Genomic DNA, 21,508 nt, shown 5'->3' on the forward strand with positions numbered 1-21,508 from the left:
TGCCACATGACCGTCGCTCAGCAACACCACATTGTTTACTCCAGGGATCAGCTGATAGAGCTGAAGCCGGCCGGCTTGGCTACGGTGATGGAGGATATCCCTGCTGAACTTTGGAGGAAAACACACCGGGGATGCAGGGGGAAAGGATCGCTACGCCGGAGGAAAGGAGCGAAACACCGGAGACTTTTGGAGAGGGAGACATTCAAGCCGTGACTCCCATCTCTCATCATGGGCAACGTGAGATCACTCGGGAATAAGATGGACGAGCTTACAGCACTAACCCGGAGTCATCAGGAATACCGGGAGTGTAGTATGATGTTTTCCCGGAGTCATGGCTACACACGGATGTTCCTGACCACAATGTTTCCACTGAGGGTTTTCACACTGTCTGGGCTGACAGGGACTGCACTACGAGCGGTAAGCGTAAAGGAGGGGGGCTTGCTGTTTATGTTAACAACAGGTGGTGCAATCCTGGTCACATTACCGTCAAAGACCGCATCTGCAGCCCGGATATTGAACTGTTAGCTGTGGGCCTCCGTCCGTACTATTTACCACATGAATTCTCACATGCTATTGCAGTGGTTGTGTATATTCCCCCGTCTGCTAACCCGACATCGGCATGTGACGTCATCCACTCTACAATAGCCGGACTACAGACTGCACACCCGAGTGCTCTCATTATAATCTCGGGTGACTTTAACCATGTCTCCATTAAAAAGACAATCCCAAAATTCACCCAGTATGTGACCTGTACAACCAGAGAGGAGAAGACCCTGGACCTGCTGTATGTTAATGTAAAGGACGCATACACCTCCACGTCCCTTCCCCCGCTGGGAAGATCAGATCACAACTTGGTCCTTCTCACCCTCTGCTATGTGCTTCTAGTGAAGAGGCTGCCTGTGACCCTAAAGACACTGAGGACATGGTCAGAGGACTGCTATGAGGCACTGCAGGGCTGTTTTGAGGTGACTGACTGGAATGCACTCTGTGAGCCGCATGGAGAGGACATTGATGGGCTTACTGAGTGCATTACAGACTACATACATTTCTGTGTGGACGGCATTGTCCCAGCAGTACTGTATGTTGTTACCCAAACAACAAGCCTTGGGTAACTAAAGACATCAAAGCCATTCTCAACCGGAAGAAGAGGGCCTTCAGAGGTGGCAACATGGAGGAGCTGAGGGACATTCAGAGGGAGCTGAATGCAAAGACCAAGGAGGCTAAGGACGGCTACAGGAGGAAGCCGGAGAGGAAACTCCAGCAGAACAATATGAGGGAGGTCTGGAGTGGTATGAGGACCATCACAGGCTTCAGACCAACTAGCAGTGGAGCTGATGGCAGTGTGGCTAGGGCCAATGAGTTAAATCTGTTCATCTTAAACCGCGGATGAAGTGATGGACTGACTGCTGTGATCAGCTGTTGCTTGGTTTAAAAACTCTGTGGGTTGCACAACAGTGCAGGTCATTGACACCTCCGGCCACCTCACGCCCACTTTTTAGATAGCAGGCGAGGCGGCAATAAGTGTAACCTCCGAAGTGGAAAATCGGCGGACCAAAACAGACCCCCAATTTGCCGGCCTCTGTCTAAAACCGTGGACCGAGCCACCAAAAGGACGGGAAATTGGCGGCTTGGTGCCCTGTCTAAAAATGGCTTATGCCACCTGATTAAAGTACAGGACTGCCAGTCTTGGACCTCTTCTTTTACAGGTGACGCGTCACGGGTCACAGGTCATCATGCATGCGCAAACGCGTAGGCTACTGCAAAACACAAGCGAGCTAAGGGCCTTGGTTAGCGGCATCAATTGATATCAACAAAAGAAGGGATATAAAAAACTAGTGTGGCAGCTGGACCAAGTAAAAAACATACCACTTCAGTGCAGAATGGGAGGAGGACTTTGTTTTCCCTATGTCTTTTTCTAAGTACATTTGTCTGATTTGTCAAACTACCATCGCTATTCCGAAGAAGGGGAATGTTGAGAGGCACTTTCAAACTGTTCATAAAAAGTACAACACTGACTTCCCTCCGAAAAGCGAGCTGAGAAGGAGAAAGGTGAGGGAACTAAAATCACAGTTAATTGGACATTTTTTCACACAGTGGAATTCACAAGCAAAGGCCGCAACCGAAGCATCATGCATTTTTATTCGGATGGTGTTTACAAATATGACTGCAAAAGAGTAGCTATTAACATGACTGCCCATGAAAGAACACACACGGGGAGAGTTCATTTTTCAGTCATTCAAATACTTTATGGAGAAAACCACCAGCTCCCAGTGTGTAAATTGTGTGCAATATTGATGGCTGTTTGTCACCCATGTGCATGCAATATCAGTTAAGCATTGTGTTATATAAAGTATACTCAGTATATGTATGAATAAAAAGATGTTTCGTATTTTTTATGTAGGTAGATCATTTTGACCTGGTCAATTTAAAAATAGCCCACAAGCTAAAAAAGTGTGGGCACCCCTGAGCTAGTCCATGAAAATGACTGAATGGTGATAAGAATGGGCTTACTGATGAAATAGCCTAGGTTATAATAAAAATAAAAATCCAAAGAATAAGCCTTCTGATGAAATGGTCATTAGGCTATATAAAAATCCTTAAACATTCCTGATTCAATTGTTGGAACATAGGCCAATGTTCACATCAGGAATGTTGGCAGACAGACAGGCAGACAGACTTAAATCAACAGTCAGACGTCTCAAAAATCTCTGTTTTCATTAAGCCGACATGATTAAGAAAATGATACTTCATGGAAAAAAGAACATTTCTGCAGAAAGGTTTGAGCAGTTTGCTAAAACATATGGCGGCTGCAGGCGCCATGCAATTTCCCAACACTTGTTAAACTACGCAAAACTCAATAAGCAGAAATGTATTCCATTGCTGCGTCAATGCCCCATCAGTCTCAAAGGCTAGTTAGTTAATTTAAACTGATTAGAACGCAAAGTCAGTCTCAAACGAAGTTGAGATTAGTAAAAGGGTTTGGCGGAGTCCTGTGATCCAGACACTAAGGCATTGGCTAAGGTGCACAGGCATCTCATGCAGCCTGTTCAGTGATAATATTAATAGCATAATAATAAGAATAATAATAATAATAATAATAATAATAATAATAATAATAATAATAATAATAATAATAATGATGATAATAATAATTAAGGCATACAAGAAAGAACCAAAGAAAGACAAGTTGCAGACGTTTTGAATTATATTTACAAAGTTAACTTATCAATCAAGAGGACTTGATCTTCTCTTTTCTGTCTCTCTCTCTCTCTCTCTCTCTCCCTTTGCCATATGTGCGAGGCCTGTCTTGTTAGAATTTATGAGGTAGCCTATCCTATCGGTGCCTTTTAACCAATGCAAAGCGATCAACTTTCATTCGATCTCTTAGGCAACAGTAGCCTGTGTGTTGGCAAAAATAATAATTCAATAGTTGCTTAATAAAATTTGGTTTAGTCTATTTAAACCCACATTACAACTTAAAATTTGTCTTTGCCTGTATTTTGTAAAAAAAAATTAATAAATTCAGTCAGATGTTTGTTTTTTTTTGCTTTAATCCCTGCTAGCTTCATGTATCAACTTAATAACCGGTCTAATGTTAAAAATGTTCAATTTTTAAATATGAGCTAACACACGATCTTCTCTTCAAAGGATACCAGTGTATGTCCCCACTGGCTTTGCCTGCTTCCCCAATGAGCTCATACACACACCCAAACTGTGGGTCAAACAGAAATATCGTAAACTCCTGACTTTCACGACGATGGCCCGAGGTGGCCATTTTGCTGCCATGGAGGAGCCCCTGCTGATGGCCGAGGACATCCAGAACTTCACTAAGATAGTGGAGAAGAAGAAGAAATAGTAGAAAGTGGACTGATGAACAGGTGACTGAACTAAAAGTTTAGTATGAACATATTGATAAGTAGGTGGATGAATGGAGAGAAGTGGAACACAGAGGTGAGCAGTAAGTAGATATGTACTGATTCTATATAGTGAAGTAAGCACTGTGTTTCTCTAAAAGATGCAAATCGATAATATAGTTTGATAATATAATTCCTAATCAGACTTCATGATTGAGTCCTCTGCCATGTTAATTCTTAAAGTAGATCAGTTTGAAACTTAAGGAGTCAAAGAAGCAAACAGTAAATCGATGATTTCTTTATGCGACAGTTAAGTTGAAAATGTAAGTGTCATATCACCACATAATGACAATAAATAATCTCATATTACAATAACGATATGATATTTATATAATGCCAAGATCTACTGTATATACAACATCTTTTCAGTTAACATGAATCTTATACATGAAGGACATTTTGTATGTTTACAGCATTGAGCACTTGTTCAAGTCCTATCCAAGTGACAGAAAAGTACAATAGTAAATTGCAAAAAAAAAAACTCTCTTCAAGTGTGAAGGTTGCATCACAATGTGTTGTCAGATGAAGAGCTGAAAAGGGTTGGAGATGCTGTCTGTGGGCTTGATCACAGACCACATCAGTAGTCCCTAACAAATCCATAGCTAAAGTCGTCAGTGCAGTTTAAAGTCAGGAACCAGCATCCATTCAGTCTGTCTCCTGCTGCCTATCTCCGAGCTCCCCTCAGCCTTGTAGTGCTGCTTACTGAGCAGCTGCAGATGGGAGATCAGGGGGGCACTTGTTGTTATTGTGTAGACAGCCTACACAAGGTGCCAGGCATTCCTTCGACTGATAGCAAGAAACCTCAGTATATCAGCCACTGCCACATCACTGCCTTAAACCCTGGAATTGGGTTTTATTTTTTTTCACTCATTCCAAACTCATTTTAGAAGTTTAAAGCTTCTATGAAGTCAGATTTCTGCAGCTAACAACTGCACACTGCTGCTACATCCACAGTTGCCTTTGATTTCTTTTGCTAATTTGTAACATATATCAGCTTTACATTTTGTCTTATTGTTTAACTTTGATTTGCTACAAATAGAGATTACGTTAGTTAATGTAAATCTTTGCCGGTCTTAAAGTTGAATGTCTGCAGAATGTTTTTGATAATCAGTACTTTGATATTTCAAGAAGTACGAGAGCCTAACATGACTAACAGACCTGAACAGCTGAATTGTTATCAGTGCTCATAATTTTGATTTTGGAGAGGTTAATTACAATCTGTGCTGCTGTTTTACGAGCACGCAGAATGTAAACCTTTGGTTATGCAATGGAAATGTATATGTTCAGTCATCTTCTGAAATATAGTTTTAATTCAAATCTGATGTTTCCCTTTTTGAACTATGCAGTTTAGAACGAATGGCAGTGTATGCTACAGTTCCATGATGACCACAGTGACATATTGTATCTCGGATCATGATGCAATGTACTATTTTCACTGAATAAAACTGACATTGACTAGTGCACTGTCTTTTTTCAAACTGTTTCTGGGGCATCCACAGACCTCCACATGTCATGTCACTATGCTTCATTCACAATTCAAGTCATAATATGTACAATATAAAATGTCCATAAATGACTAGAACTTTGTTTTATGTTTTGTTGTGTACTACTTCCAACAATGTTCAAACCAGAAATCTGTATCTTAATTGCATTTCATTCAGTCGACTGTTGCTATAGCTTCCTGAACTTGTGTGTTCACCTCCAGCGAGACATTACTGCTGCAAGTTTGATGGGATCATTTTTGTTAACTTGTGTTTATCCAAACAACCAGGTAACTTTATTGGTCATTAGCTGTACACCAGCAAGCAACAACCAAGGGTGTGTTTGTTTGAATTCAGGTCAACCTCTCAGTGAACTCAGCACTCACCACAGACTCTGGTTTATTCTATTCTGTTTCCCCTCTCTCTGTAACATTATGTCCATCAAGAACATCTTCCCTCCATTCCTGTTGGCAGCCAACATTAACATAAACATCTCACAATAGAGGTCACATCCACGGGTTGCTGCTGCAGTCAGGTTGAAAAATAGGAGTGAAGATAAATCTACTTCTTTTGTCCCTAAAATTAAAAAGTATTCTCTCAGCTCTCACTTGGTCAATAATCGGCTCTGTAATCTGGCTCCTAACTTGACTCTCTCCTAACTGACTGGCTTTTTCCTTTTCTTTCTTTTTTTCCATTTTTTTTTTTACCTTCAGCTTTTCTATAAAATATGGTAAGGAAGGTCTCCCATTGTAGAGCTCTGGAAAAAATTATATTTCAGATTTGGATATAGATATAGACTTTCATTAATTCAGCTTTCTGGAACGTATCTAAGTAAGTGTGACTTCCCTAGATTTAGATATACAGATCTGGTTGATATATTAGTCCTCCTGTCTGGGATACCTCCAGTTACACAGCATGTTCCCAAACCACTTTCGGCATGTTGTGTTCGGATCTGTGTCAAAATGTGGCTCATGACATTCATAACTGCTGCGCACAAAAAAATCTGATTTTATTGTTGTTTTTGCTGGGATGCCCTGAAAGTTTTCAGCAAACCAAACTGCACTTCTGCCTCTCTTTGGTAACATTCAATGTCGCACTGCCCCAAGCTTCCAGTCCCTCTGCTGTCCAGTTGTAAGCAGAGCTTTGAGTTTCCCAAGCCCCCCAGTGCCCTGGCTTGGGACACCCTCCCAGTGCTGCACTCCCCCGGGCCTGACTGCCTGCCTGCCTGCTCTTCTTGGCAGCTGAACAGCCAGGGGAGGATCAGGACGACCGGGCAGCTGAGATAAGGACCACATGAAGTTCCCCACATTACCTCACCCGATAAGGAAACAAGCCGAGAGAGACGCAGAGAGAGAGAAGGTCAGACTGGGAGGAATTTTCTGGATGGACAGTGATGCACAGAGAGCCGACCGATGACTGTGGGGTTTGCACCATTTGCTTAGGGGTGTCGGTGGATCTCGGGGTCCCACAGAGGCCTGGTTGGAGATGCTTGAACAGACTGGTGCTCAGTAGTTGCAGACAAAATGATCTCAGAATAGAATGTTTATACTTTCTTGATATCAGATGAGTGATTTCAGCAGGTCTTCAGCCAGTATTTTTTCTCTAGGTTTGGCTTTTGAGATGCTTTCAGATAAGATGGAGCAATGACCTCAGACTGTAGCATGTTCACCAAAGTACAAAGTGGATGATACAGTCTCCAACAAAGCAAACTTCCATCCAGCCAATGAAAATAGACTCAACGAAAGTCTTCAGGAGAGTCTGCTACAGCATCCATGGCGGTGAATCCTCTGGAAGGGCTCATGTCAGTGAACCATGAGCTGGTCTCCAGCTCCACAGCTGAGCAGCCGTGTGCAGCCGGCAGCCCAGCATCCCTGCACGGACACAGGCACAGCGTACGCAGCAGCCGCGAGGCAAGGAAGTGGGTGAGTCTGACACTGAAGCATCAACCTGGTTACAAAGACATATTTGGCAAATTCTGAGGAACTGGTGGGATATTTGACCTCATCACAGTTGGACATTCCAGAAACCACCTTAAAAATGTGTTTTGTTCACTTAACTAGTTAAATGTAACTGTAATCTCATGTAAATACAGGAACTTTGGGACATATTGCCCCATTTACCAAAGATTGTTAGACTGTAATGAAGCTTTGAGATGTTTTGCTGAAGGGTGTGTGGAGGATGGATGGAGGATGCATCTGTCCTTTATCATTCATGGGTTAGCGATTTAATAAATTTACATTTTTAGTAATCAGAAAAGCTCTCTGCCACTAACTTATTAGTGTGATGGGGAAATATGAAGATAGATCAACAAGTATCACATCCTTTCTTCATAAAGGATTTAATGGAAACACTAAGAGAATCCAACTAAAGTTCAGGAACCTTGAACAGATAACTAATAAAGAAGACCTGTGAATGATACGTGACTGGAACTGCTTTATCCTCTAGTAATCTCATACATCATAAAATATTTTAGAGCAGCAAGTATCTTATAAGTAAAAGCACAAATTATCATTTGATTAATCATTTTTTAGATATTTTCCAAAAATGTTATTACATGAGTTCACTGCAAAGAGTCAAATTTAATGCAGAGTTTTGCTCTCATGTTGGAGTAATGTCTATAATGAACTAACATATACTGAAACCTTACGTGTTTATTCTTTTAGTTAAGGGGAACTTCTGCATAAACATTGTGTGAAGTGTATGGAAGTGTTTATTATTCAAGTGTAATACATTGAGGTAACTGTTCTATCTCCTGTAACAAAACACATATCTGGTTATTTAATTTCTTCACATTAACTCAGCACGACAGAAAACTTTTCATTCAATGTGACCCTTTACCTTGAACATTTAACTGTATCAGTTAATCATATGGATATTTTACATGTAATACCAGTGTTGGGGCTCGTTACTCAAAAAAGTAATATATTACACATTACACATTACTCTCAAAAATAGTAATGCCTTTCATTACATGATTACTCCCTGAAGAAAGTAATTAGTTACATTACTCGTTACATTACTTGTTACATTCATGTTGCTCCATGGTTCCTTAGCAACAAGCTTTGTGTGTGTGCGTGCTGTCTCTGTAGGTGCTACCGGGTGCTTCGTTAAGTTTGAGGTAGTGTTAGCAGCGGTGGAGAGAAGTTTCCAACACGGACAAAGTGTGCACCTTACAGTCAAGTTATTTTCCTTACGTTCAACAAATTCAAAGTAATGTTTCTATCTCCACCCGTCAAAAGTGGCTTTACGCAGCGGGGGGTCTTCAGGCAAGTCGCATGCAGCAGCATGTTCTGCTCGTGTTGTTGACGCTGCCATTGTTATCCCATCTCCCATTGCGGGTGGCGACTAACCAATCGGTGATGGTGAAAGATACCTCGTGCCAAACGCCAACCAATCACTGTTCCATTATCGACGTTACTTTGTAACGCGTTACACCCAACACTGTGTAATACAAAAAATTACTTCATCAGCGTTTCTGGCTAATTATTTGTTGAATGTACATATCCTTCTGTCAAATATGTTTGACTTGTCAATGAGTTCTGGGGCAGATCCGACTCAAACAAAAGACTGCTGAAACAGTAACTGCTGATCTTGATTTGTAAATATTGATTTTCATATTTGCACCACTGCACAATTTATAATACACCCTGAAATAGCAAGTTTTATTATAGACATTTGAAATGAAACAATTACCATAATTATATTTTAATAAAGCAGAAAGATTTTTTACCATAGGCCCAGTATAAAATCAACTGTTAATTTTTAAGATCTCCAACATTCTGTGTCTAATTTCTGTACAGTAACCCTGCAAGAAATTGTCCAAAGGTTCCTGAATACCAATTCGTTTCAATGTTTTTGCACTTCCCCATTTGCCAGGCCAGTTGGGCCTATTTTATTTTACATTAAGACGGAATAAATCAGACCTTAAACATGTCCTCTGTCACAGGCGTGTAGCTCCAGGTCAAACACTGGTCCTGCTTTTGGGTCTGCAGACCAGTTCAGGACTCTAAGGGGTCAGAACTCTCCAGAAAATGCAGCGCGAGAGAGGAGCCGTGTACGGAACCTGCGACAGGCTTTCCACAGTCTGCAGGTAAACTACATACACTTAAGTCTTACCTCCATTTCAGATAGTTCACACCAAACTTATGATTTATCTGCATGACAAGCAATTCTGAAAAACTCAACCAGGCCATGTGAATCCATTCATTTTCAATTCAATTCAATTCAATTCAGTTGGCAACTAAAGCCTACAACAGTGTAGATGTTACTTTCAGAGTTGACCATCCTTACATGCATATTTGTGTGTGCATAATGAGCTAGAATTAGATCATGAATAAAGTTCAGATCAGAGAATTGAAAAGAGATCTGAGTGTCCTTCCTCCTCCGCTTCTGTCCTCAGGCTGCGCTACCCTCAGTCCCACCAGACACCAAGCTGTCCAAGCTGGATGTTCTGGTTCTGGCTACTAACTACATAGCTTATCTGACAGAAACCCTTGACCAGGGACGGACGCTGGCTGAGCACACCCTGCCCTCCAGGCCATGTGGATACCTGCATCCTGTTAAGGTGAGGATAAGAGCCAACATACTGCTTATACACAGGACACAATTTATGTCAAAAGTTAAAACAATACAGTACCAGTGTATAAGATTAGCTAGCTGGTAGGGCTGGGTGACAAATCGGTAAAATCGATTAATTCGATTTTGTGGTTTAGTGCGATTTAAAAATAAATAAATCGTTTTTCTCTTCAACTTGCTCCGCCGCCACTCCCCATGGGCTCCTGCATTGACTTTCCACAGAGAAACAAACACAACAACATGGCAGCAAGCCAAGAGACTCACAAAAAGGCACAATCTTGTTAGTATGAAAGCAAATCTGTACCATAATTCAAATTAAAATGGATTAACAGAAAGGCTTTTTCATTTCAAGGTCATAGCTGCATTATTTGACTCATAAATAAAATAAGTAATAAATCATCCAAATTGCATTTTCATTTTCTTCTTCAAGACTGCTCATTTGTCACACAACTAAATGGAAAACAAAGAGGACATTGCTTTTTCCTTTTCATGCCCACCCCCCGCAAAAATAGTCCAATATTCAATTTGATTCTCGATCCCAAGCGGCGCAGGAGAGTAACATCAGTGGCCTCTCATCTTCTTCAGCCCCGCTGTTTCTGAAAACACGTACTACAGTCTATGCTACTAACACAGTCTTCACACTCTCCTCTTGTCTCTCCTCTGCTCCAGCGTCAAATATGCACACCGCCCCCTAACATATTAGATGCGTAACAAGGTTGGTCAGACTTGAGGCTGAAGAAGAAGAGAGGCCACTGACGTCACTCTCCTGCGCCACTTGGGATTGCGAATTCAAATTGAATTTTGGACTCTTTTTTGCGGGGGGCGGGCATGAAAACGAGAAAAACAGTGTCTTCTTTGTTTTCTCTTTGGTTGTGTGATGAAATGAGCAGTCTTGAAGAAAATTAAAATGCAATTTGGATGATTTATCATTCATTTTATTTATGAGTCAAAAAATGCAGCTATATTCTGAAATTGAAAAAGCATTTCTGTTAATCCATTTTAATTTGACTTATGGTACAGATTTGCTTCAATACATTAAGTAGCTTGGTTTTGTGGCGTCGAACCTCGAACAAACCACAGTCTGTTGCAAAGGGCTGTTGCAACTAAAGGCAGCGGACTGACCCATTTATTTCAGAATCTCAGACACATTTATCAGGGTGGGACACTTGTTCACTACGAGATGTAGGCTGCAAGACCACGGCAGCCAACATTAGCGGAATCATTTAATCATTGTGTTCTGTATGAGGAAAAAAAGGGCCTGGTGGACAGCCTTTACGGATGCAGTCACGTTGCATATTGCTAAAGATATGGTGCTCGTATAAGCCGGAGGTTCATCCACATGCTGAAAACTTTCGAGCCGCAAAGGGGCATGTCTCAATCCAGAGGTAGGAGACAGGTCTGTCTTCCTGGCCAAAAAAGGATAATAAAAAAATAAAAGACAGCAAGCACACACATCATGTCCTGTACATCTACCAACATGTCATGTTTGCTATGCAATGCATGCAGATGTTTGCATGTTTAGTTTACATATCTTCAGGGATATAAAATACTTTTTGTAAACAAGACACCTTTTGCAAAATAATTTAATAAAAGGTATGTTCACACTTTATCAATACCAATATGGAAACTGATCTGTTTTTAATAATAGCAAGCAATCTGATATGTTGAATTTATGTTAACAAAAGCATTGTATCAAAAAGGGACACATTCTTTTCAAAAGGATGCACTTTTATTTCTTTCATCGAGTTTGGAGGTGCACTGTTTACAATGGCAGTGCAAATTTGTTTAAAAATTTGTAATTTCAAGTTTGTTTTAGAGAAGGAGTATTAGTAGTATTAGTGTTCCAGTGGCTCGTCATTAGAGCTGGTAAATACGGTTTCTTTTAAGGATTCAAGTCATGAGTCACTCACCAAATTGAACCGGGTTGTGCGAGTCACTTCAGTCAGTATTGCCTAATCACTGTCAGGCATGGCCTAGACATAGGACTCAGATGCAGAATAAGGGCAATTAAATCAGGCTTTTATTGTGAAATATATTTCTTCTTTTGAACTCTTAAGCAAAGTGACAAACAAAAAGGCGATGAATCACAATCTCTAATCTGCAGGGCGAGGAACAAAAAACAAATTGAGGCAAAAGACCTCAAAGAAAAAGTTAAAGAAACAGAAAATCACTCACAAGGAGGTAAAAGAAAACCAGCAAGTAACTTTACTACTCTGGCACATTTGGCTATGAATGAACTTCAAAAAATTCACTCCGAACAGAGGAAGACAAAAATGGCTATAAACAAACTACTCTATCGACTAGCTATAAAAATTTACGAAACAAAAGAGGCACTCCACCAGAGGCAAACAAAAGACTATAAACTTAACTAGAAAATTTCACTGAGAAAATGTACAAACAGAAAGTCACTCACTTAAGAGGATCAAGATCTTAGAAATACAAACTTGGATTCTTGGCGTGATCAAGGCGGTGACACATGAGGAAAGGCAAGTGACCTGAAACGAGAGGAGAGTTACTTTTCAAAATAAAACAGGAAGTTCACGAGACAAAAACCCAGGACAAGACACCCCTCACCGTGGTGTGAGGATCACCATGGAAACTCAGTCCTCGGCCATTGTCTCTTAACCACTAACGTAGTAAAGAACACAATGCAATAAAATATTATATACATAATTGGAAAATTAAAAGAGATACTAAAATGAAATAAAACTAAATAAGATAAAACTAAATCAAAAATAATAAAATAGAGTACTGAGGTAGGAACGGTGTAAATGGATAAGGTGCAAAAGAGAGATAAAAATAGCCTACTTACAATATACTACTTAATATGTATTTGTATTGAACCGTTTCGGTACAGGACGTTCAGTTCGATACAGAGCTGTGCATGGGTGAGTTCCCAGAACGGAAGTTGCTTGTGTTTATTTTCCGCCTGCAGCTACACGTGCTGCCCGTTTACATGGCTAACGCTAGAGAGAAAACAGAGCTTGAAGACCCCCCCTTGTCGCTTAAGTCTCCTGCTTGGGAACACTTCGGCTTCCTGGTTAAATATTGCAACGCAGAAAGACATATTTCTGGTGTGACAGTTTAACTGGTGTTCATTTTACCGGTGAGGGTCCCAGATGTACTGGAGGTATGGTTTGACAATCCCGTCTGGAGAGGGGTCCTCTGCCAAGTCCGCTAACCAGGAAAAACATTCCGATCACCCTGCTCATTGATCCAAGTCATGTATATGTATATTCATATTGACATGGCTTGAACACTACTATTCCACACGGAGATGCCGGGGTCTGCGATCTGCAAACCACTGTTAGACGAGCACTACAGAGCACACAGTGACAGTGTAGGTGACTGTGTCGATGCCTGTCCAAAAAAACGTGACTGTCAATAAATCATCCATAAGTGCATATTGTCGTCCTTATATCTTCGTAATGAAAACCTATACTCACAAATAACTCATGGGTGGAGTCAATGTGGACAAGTTAATCTTTCCGGCAAAAAATATGAAGGCTGAGTAAAACTGAACAGGGCTACATGCTGGAACTGTTAATGCTGCACTTGTGGAAAATTTTGTTAAAAGCCTTTAACAAGCTGTGAGGAATTTATTTCTATAATATTTCATATATTTTTTGTTTGAGAATATTTTATTAATTGGAAAGCTTGTTTTATATATATTTTGTTTATTTGAGAATAATTTATTTAACTTATTACCAGGCCGCTTATTTTCATATTTGGTATAATGTTACAATAAATTGTTGGTTTACAAAAGTTCTGAAAACACAACAAGCAAATTTATGTTTTGCATTTTGTTCCCATACTGTACCGAAAATGAACCGAACTGTGACCTCAAAAAAGAGGTACGTATCGAACCGTGATTTTTATGTATCGTTACACCCCTAATATTTATATAAAAATTGTTTTATTTTGAAAAGATCGATCGACCTAATTTCATTTCATTATGCTACATCTATACACCAAACCTACGGTAGCCTAGGCTACCTGCAGAACATTGTGTAAGTTATTTCAATAATGCAAGAATGGCTTCTGTTGTACTATGACAGGGATGTGCTTTCACGTTGACTCATGGAAGTCTAATCCAGAGACTTCACTTGCTCGTCTGCTACTTATCCAGAATGTAGCCGGCTTTTTACACTATTCTGCTCTGGCTCGAGCTCTGGCAGACTCGGAAATCGTGAGTCGCGATGCCGGAAACGCCTGTAGCTTGCGAGCCTGCAGCATTGCGGCTAGTGCTATGACGAGTCAGCACCTATTCCAGTCGTGAAATTTCCTCGCTCCTAAATATTCCACAGTCAACTGTCAGTGGTATTATAACAAAGTGGAAGCGATTGCGAACGACAGCAACTCAGCCACGAAGTTGTAGAGTGATAGATAATGATAATGATAGAGTGGGGTCAGCGGATGCTGAGGAGCATAGTGTGCAGAGGTCGCCAACTTTCTGCAGAGTCAATTGCTACAGAACTCCAAACTTCTTGTGGTCTTCATATTAGCTCAAGAACAGTGTGTAGAGAGCTTCATGGAATGGGTTTCCATGGCCGAGCAGCTGCATCCAAGCCATACGTCAGCTAGTGAAATGAAAAGCGTCAGATGCAGTGGTGTAAAGCACGCCGCCACTGGACTCTAGAGCAGTGGAGACGCGTTCTCTGGAGTGACGAATCCCGCTTCTCCATCTGGCAATCTGATGGACGAGTCTGGGGTTGTGGTTGCCAGGAGAACGGTACTTGTCTGACTGCATTATGCCAAGTGTAAAGTTTGGTGGAGGGGGAATTATGGTGTAGGGTTGTTTTTCAGGAGCTGGGCTTGGCCCCTTAGTTCCAGTGAAAGGAACTCTGAATGTTCCAGTATACCAAGAGATGTTGGACAATTCCCTGCTCCCAACTTTGTGGGAACAATTTGGGGATGGCCCTTTCCTGTTCCAACATGACTGTGCACCAGTGCACAAAGCAAGGTCCATAAAGACATGGATGAGAGAGTTTGGTGCGGATGAACATGACTGGCCTGCACAGAGTCCTGACCTCAACCTGATAGAACACCTTTGGGATGAATTGGAGCGGAGACTGAGAGCCAGGCCTTCCCCTCACAAATGCGCTTCCAGAAGAAGGATAAAAAATTCCCATAAACATACTCCATACTACTAAACTTTGTGGAAAGCCTTCCCAGAAGAGTTGAAGCTGTTATAGCTGCAAAGGGTAGACTGACGTCATATTAAACCCTATGGATTAAGAATGGGATGTCACTTTCATATTCATATGCGAGTCAAGGCAGGTGAGGGAATACTTTTGGCAATAGTGTAAATCACTCATCTGATCTAAACTCTGATTTTGCATTGTGATTGATACTCTGGCTGCCATCTGCCCTTGTGTATTTTGTTTGTGTGTTTCTTGATTGTTGTTTTTTGATTTCTTGCTTAGAAGAATTTTAAATACAATATTCAAAATATAAAATAACAAATGAATTTAAAAATAAAAAGGGATGAAAAATACAAAGATATAGTAACTGTCAGGAGAATTTTAAGTGAAAAAAATATTCACAGAAAAAGAAGATTGCTTTGTTAAACAAACAGTAGGGCTTAAACCCTGAACCCTCACATAGTTAGCTGAAACACCTGCTGGGGGTTTGGGACTTTTATTTTTCAAGTCTCAAGTTTTCAAGAGCGTATCAGTTGTGATTTAAGTAGAGAATCAATTTATGGAGAAAATGTTTTTGAAGAAAACATTTTGCACATAGACTAATACAGTTATCAACATATTCAAGAGCACTATCATCTGGTTTAACAACCCTTCTTTAAAACATTTTCCACTGTTAACCCATGTTTACCCCCGTTTAACTTTACAGCACTGTGAACGGTGGGTAATACCCTCTGAAAAGTCTGCAGAAATGTTGATTTACAAAAGTGGCCATAAAGAGCTGAACATTTCCACAACAGAGCCCTCATGCACTTGACAATTTGACAGTGGGACGGTCTTAAACCCTCATAGACAGGAACATGGTGTTTCTGGGCCGTCTTCATCAAAGGTGTCAGCGTGTACTTTGTTAATAAAAGAATCTGCGGAGGCAAGGCTGGGTGGAATGATAGAGCAATCTTTATTGAAACAGACCTCAAGCCTGCGCCTGGACCAGTTTGGCCACACTCTGGTGTTCACAAATCTATAGCAAAGTTATTCCGAATTCTTTGCCCCCCACCCACCCCAATCAGAAATCCATTTGCCCGCACCTACCTACTTCTTTTAATTGGTCACTTTGGTGGATTAAGTGTCCATCTGTCCAATGGGAGAACAGGAGCTGGTCTGCCTCCACTCCCTATGGAATAACTCATCTTCTGTGCGTTATCTAACGCTGCTGATGACCGGATGGTCTCTCTGTACTTATATGGAAATGTATACATTAAGCCAGCTCTGAAACTCTGGAGTGAGAGCTGAACTCAGTTTAAAACCCTGTATGTGCCTCGTCCTCTAGCTAACTTTTAACGCACACACAGAGCTGATTAATGGCTCCGGGGGACCCTGGACATGTAAACCCAAATATCACCACAGTACCACACTCACCAAAACACAAGCATCGTGTCACCGTTTAATCATAGCTCAGAATGTGGAGCTGAACAGACACCTCAATGTCTCAAAATACTCTGAGGTTGTGAGCGTAGACAGTGGGATTGGGCCTAAACTTGGGCAGCCTGTATGTAGCCTGAGACGCAAAAATCTACTTTTTTATACTCAGATTATCAGATCAGGTAGTGCCTCATCAGGACCATGGCAGCTGGATAGTCAGAGGACAATGTTAAGAGTCACTTCTGTAAAAAAAATCAAAGCAGAAAAGGTGAGGTGTGAAGGTGTAAGTGACCTCACCTTGCACCTGTGAAACCATAGGGTTTCATATTGTTACATTTATCCACATGAGTTGTTGATAATCATATTAACATGAAGAGCTAACCCAATGTGCTGTCTCTCTCCTCAGAAGTGGCCAATGCGTTCCCTGCTATACTGTGGCAGCCTGGGAGGGCTGCTATCAGGAGTTGCGGCCAGTCAGGTGACTTCAATTGGACAGGATGGGACACACCCACTGACCCCCACCTTAGAGGCAGACAAAGAGTGATAACAGGAAACGAGACACAACTTTCACCCTGTTTCTTATCTCCAATGTTAACCAGCCATGTGGCTACATTTATATTGACAGCAAAGTGCACATCAGAGCATGGTGAATGATTTATCTGGACACTGTGAAGTCCAACGCATCACAATAAATGTTGGACATTTCTTCTTAAAACATATATGTTGAAACTTCACATTTCTTTATGTTGTAACTTTTGGTTTAATTCTCTATGTTATGTTGTGACACAGCTGTGCTTATGGTCTGGTTAGGTTTAGGCACAACAAAATAACACTTGGTAAGGGTAAGGAAAAGATCACATTTTGGCTTAGAATACCTGTTTTTGTCGCCACAAACATGACTGGAAATGTTGTGGGGTCTCCTTTAAATTGTCCAGTGGTTTAATCATTTGGATTGACTTTAAAAACACATTCTAGCAGTTTTGAGTTTATTTTATAGCATACCATAGTTCTGATTGGCTGGAGGATGTCATTTACATTTTGATACAAGACAGCTCTTCAACTCTCAGAGTAGTTCCAGTGAAACTGCCTGTTTACTGTTCCACATTAATGCTCTTTAGCCTGTATCTGAAATGAGCACCATCTGCATCAGCTGGCTGCAGACACCTCGACGCTTGAAATAAATTAATACATATATATATATATTTTTAAATCTGAATATCTAATTTACAACAGTGTAGTCCCTCAGTGCATCATCCTCTGAACACCACAGTGTGCTGCTTTTAACACACAAGCTTCAGTACGTAGTGACATGGCTGGTTAGCTTACTCGTCTTATTAACATGCTGTGAAAATATATTTACTGTTTGTCAACCATACTTAATGTTATTTACTTTGAATCTTTCCAGCATAACATTAGCTAACTAGCTAACACCTGAGCGGAAGGCTTGAATGAGCTGAGCGGACTAGTTTATCTCCTGTGGCTAAGTTGTATTTACCGTCCGTCCTACTCACTGGGGTAGTGAGTAAAGGTTCCGTTGTAAGAACTGGAAAATTCAGCTTTCAGTTAAAATCTCAGGTGTTGCCAGGGAGGCGGGTTATTGCTTGTGAAAAACATACTTTGATTGCAAAACACACATAAATTGTCTTAACCTTTCTTTTTCTTTGGCAAGTGACAATGGTATAAACGGGATAATACCCTTTCAGGTGTCCGGGATTCGGAATTCCCAACATGTCCATTATTCCTTATAATGGAGACCTCTTTGGCCATCATCCCTCACATGATGGACAGGGCTTATATAGACCTGTACATAGAAGGGCAGGGGCAATGTTCAGTTCTGGCTGTTGGGAAAGTCAAGTCAAGCTGCCTTTACATATCTTTATTAAACAGAAAACAGCGTTTTGTTGTTTCGGACTAGAGGAGGGAAAAATTCAGAATCAGACTAAGAAAACACAAAGACACAGATAAGTTACACAGACAGGTTGATACACACTGCAGTCTTTGTTGGAAGTATTCCATTAGTATCTGAGAAATAGACAGCAGGTTGTCAGGGATGGCTTTAATAAGAGGAAATGAAAGGCTGCTTAACTTGACTAATAACACCACAAATCACCATATGGAGGAATGGCATGTAACCTATTATCTTGATTTAAAGGTTTTACAGTGTTTTAGGTTTGTTTTTCCAGCTGTTACTTTCACTGTATGGGATAGTTCAGTCACCTGTTTGATGATTTTTATTTAGATGTTTGTGGTATCAGTGTGTATGTGTTTGCTTGGATGCATGTGTATGTGTGTGGGAGTGTAAGGATGGACAGACAGATGAGCAGTGCGGGAGGGATTGTTGTGGGAACACAGCTGCAGTCTCTGCAGTAATAACCACTTAGTTCTCATTACAGCTCTGTCACAGAATGTAACCTTCTACTTTGAGTAAAGCACCGTCTATAATAGCAGCTTGTGTGTGTTGTTATTATGATCACATCTCAGAAGCACAAATGATTCCATTGTGTTGGTAAATTTTATTTTATTTTGGAAATGATTTAACCCAACGGGCCAAAAGGTTTGAGATACAGAACCATCTTGGAAGTCATCCTTGAGGACTGAAAAAGGGCAGGCACTTTCAAAAAATACTCACAGGATACTGACTGGTTGAATCCCTGTGATTTCATTACAAGTACATAACTTGAAGCATGGCAAGATGGATTCTGAAAATCACAGAATCACACGATCTTGCGAATTGAGCAGCGTACCATGAAGAAATGATCTTTAATTAGCAGACAAAGAACTGATATTGTCTCCCACATTATAGCATCAGCAGGTAACAGTCTAGTGCAGCTCTAAACAAACAAGCAGTTTCTCTTAAAGTCTGCAGTATTCCTAAAGGGTCTGACAGTGAGTCTGTGGTTATCAACAGAAGTTTACTGTGACTTGATGTAAGAGAAACCTCTGAATGTATTATGGACAGACAGAAGACATGTTATTCCCCAAACTCCAGTGTGTAGAATGGCATCTGGCGGTGAGGTTGCAGATTGCAGACAACAAACCCCATCCTCAACGCTCATCTTGAGGCTCTACATTACTTACAGATACAGGCTGTGTGTTCTGTCTGTATGTCCGTATTTCTGCACATTTTGGGAAAGCTTATCGATATGGAGCAGTGGAGCACTTCTCCAGTAGTTGTGGGTGGCAGTGGAGCAGTTCCTCCAGTAGTTGTGGGTGGCAGTTGAGCAGTTCCTCTAGTAGTTGTGGGTGGCAGTGTAGTTGAAGCCAATAGTTTAAGCGGGACCATAAGATAAGATGAAGAAGTTTTTAAAATGGTGGAGGTTTTTGAGGAATCAGTCATTCGCCGGGGCACAGAGACAAACAGTTACCACAGTACAGCTGTGAGGAGATTTGATGGGAACAAAACTTGAGTTGGACGGTGCCATAGAAAAAGTGGAGGTCTGTTCGAGGCCTCTGAGCAGCACAAGGTGCCTTCCAGTGGTTGTATTATTTAACATCCATGCCAGGACACATGGAAGCAGGGTATGTGGGCAGTGATGGTTGTATCAGACATATCTATTTTCCTATCTCCTATAGTTGCTGCTAAGAACATGAAATACACGAGGGGCCTTCTCTAGAGCCGGTGTTTAGTTTGTTAATTCCAGCTCCCTCTTTAAATCGAAAAAGGCTTCTTTTAAGGGAATGATAAAGCAATACATTTTATTTTCAGGTGATTCTACACTAATGGAGACATAATCATTTTAACCAGCATTAGGAATGCTATATATTTTTTTTTTGTCTGAGGAAGCACCTTTAATTTTAATCAGTGTGTGTGTGCATTTCTTACTGTGATATGAGACTGTTAACTTTGTCTTACATGAACGTCTTATATGCCTGGATCCACCACTTCAAACCCTTTACATTTGTCACTTTTGTCATGAAATCACACAGCACACATGAAGTCAACCCATCTTGATATTCCATGTTTTTCTGTCAGTAAAAAGTAAGGCAGGTTTAAAATAGAATAAGTAAATACGACAGCAATAATTATTTTTTCAAAAAGTTGCTAAATATTAGAACATTTTGACTGGCAAACACCTTGAGATGAAAAAGAGAAAAAGTTTCCAGTGTAGTATTTGTAGTTTCTTTATCTCAACTGATAATTGACTATGAATTAACAAGTCATGTAGATATGTTTGTAGGGTGGATAAGAGAAGCACCAAACAGATGAGAGCCCAGACTAACTGAAATCCTTTCCCCTTGGAACAAAATGGGCTCAGCTCCACAAGCAACAGCCAAGAGTTCAAGGCGAGCTCTATAAATCTGTCCAGCGGGGGGACGACTGCCCCCGGTTTCCCGTGAGTAGTGATGACTAATTTCAAACTGCTGGAGTCAGACCACTAAGGCTGAGGTTACAGAAGGATAAGCCAGACAACTGCGAGAGACGAATATCAAATGAGAGCCAGCACCAGTCAGGCTGTGCAAACTCTTTAATGTCCTTATAGAGGGAAACATTGACATTTTATCACGTTATAAGGCATTTATTCAGTTTTGTTTTCAGTTCAATTCATCACTTACCCTTCCATGATTTTAATTCTATTAGCGTGTGAACTTCAATTCTAATTTTATTTGAAACTTGTAGATGATTCAACTTCACTTTTTTCAAACAAAATGTTGCTTTTTTTGCAGTTTTATTAAATTTCCTCTATTACAAACATGTCATTATGTGTATCTGTTTTTTTATATGAAAAGTCCAACTGATCTCAAATCTCCAATCTCAACTCCTCTCAATACTTAAACTTCAACCTGCCCTTCAAAACCTTTCAGTATGGCAGTGTATAGCTGCCACGGAAGAAAAATAAAAAAAGGTATAACGTTAGAAGTGTATTGTTATAACAAGATGTTATTCACTTTAAAACAATATATTGTTATCAAGAAATATAAACATATATTATATCAAGAAATGTTCCTTTTCTAAACTTAAACAATTTATCTTGTT

The 21,508-nt window shown here is 40.6% G+C and overlaps 2 protein-coding genes and 1 long non-coding RNA gene across 4 annotated transcripts in view; 2 read left to right on the plus strand and 1 right to left on the minus strand.

Annotated features, from left to right (window-relative positions):
* ephx1 (epoxide hydrolase 1, microsomal (xenobiotic)) overlaps positions 1-5,374 on the plus strand; it is a 51,902-nt gene extending 46,528 nt beyond the window's left edge. The window contains exon 9 of the mRNA XM_030405605.1: positions 3,649-5,374. Within this exon, the coding sequence (XP_030261465.1) occupies positions 3,649-3,856 (208 nt within the window). The 3' untranslated portion in view covers positions 3,857-5,374. The remainder of the gene's footprint in view (positions 1-3,648) is intronic.
* On the minus strand, positions 4,771-13,266 carry LOC115574222 (uncharacterized). 2 transcript variants are annotated; one of them, XR_003982448.1, is made up of 3 exons: positions 13,075-13,266; positions 11,881-12,465; positions 4,771-7,342 (listed from the first exon to the last, which is right to left on the minus strand). It is a non-coding gene; the product is annotated as an uncharacterized LOC115574222 (long non-coding RNA). The 2 variants fall into 2 exon arrangements; XR_003982447.1 differs by lacking the exon at positions 13,075-13,266 and having other exon boundaries at positions 11,881-12,800.
* On the plus strand, positions 7,148-18,980 carry tcf23 (transcription factor 23). The gene is made up of 4 exons (XM_030405607.1): positions 7,148-7,317; positions 9,342-9,485; positions 9,795-9,959; positions 16,940-18,980. The coding sequence occupies exons 1-4, from the start codon at positions 7,168-7,170 to the stop codon at positions 17,075-17,077; spliced, it is 597 nt and encodes a 198-aa protein (XP_030261467.1). The 5' UTR covers positions 7,148-7,167; the 3' UTR covers positions 17,078-18,980.
* The last annotated feature ends 2,528 nt before the right edge of the window (positions 18,981-21,508 follow it).

Source organism: Sparus aurata, chromosome 22, assembly GCF_900880675.1.
Source record: "Sparus aurata chromosome 22, fSpaAur1.1, whole genome shotgun sequence".
NCBI classification, from domain to species: domain Eukaryota; kingdom Metazoa; phylum Chordata; class Actinopteri; order Spariformes; family Sparidae; genus Sparus; species Sparus aurata.

Bases quoted from the DNA above. Each gene is read 5' to 3' on its own strand.
- tcf23 (XM_030405607.1), top strand. From the start codon at position 7,168: ATGGCGGTGAATCCTCTGGAAGGGCTCATGTCAGTGAACCATGAGCTG. The intron at 7,318-9,341 runs GTGAGTCTGACA...CCTCTGTCACAG, and splicing joins GCCGCGAGGCAAGGAAGTGG to GCGTGTAGCTCCAGGTCAAA. The intron at 9,486-9,794 runs GTAAACTACATA...TTCTGTCCTCAG, and splicing joins AGGCTTTCCACAGTCTGCAG to GCTGCGCTACCCTCAGTCCC.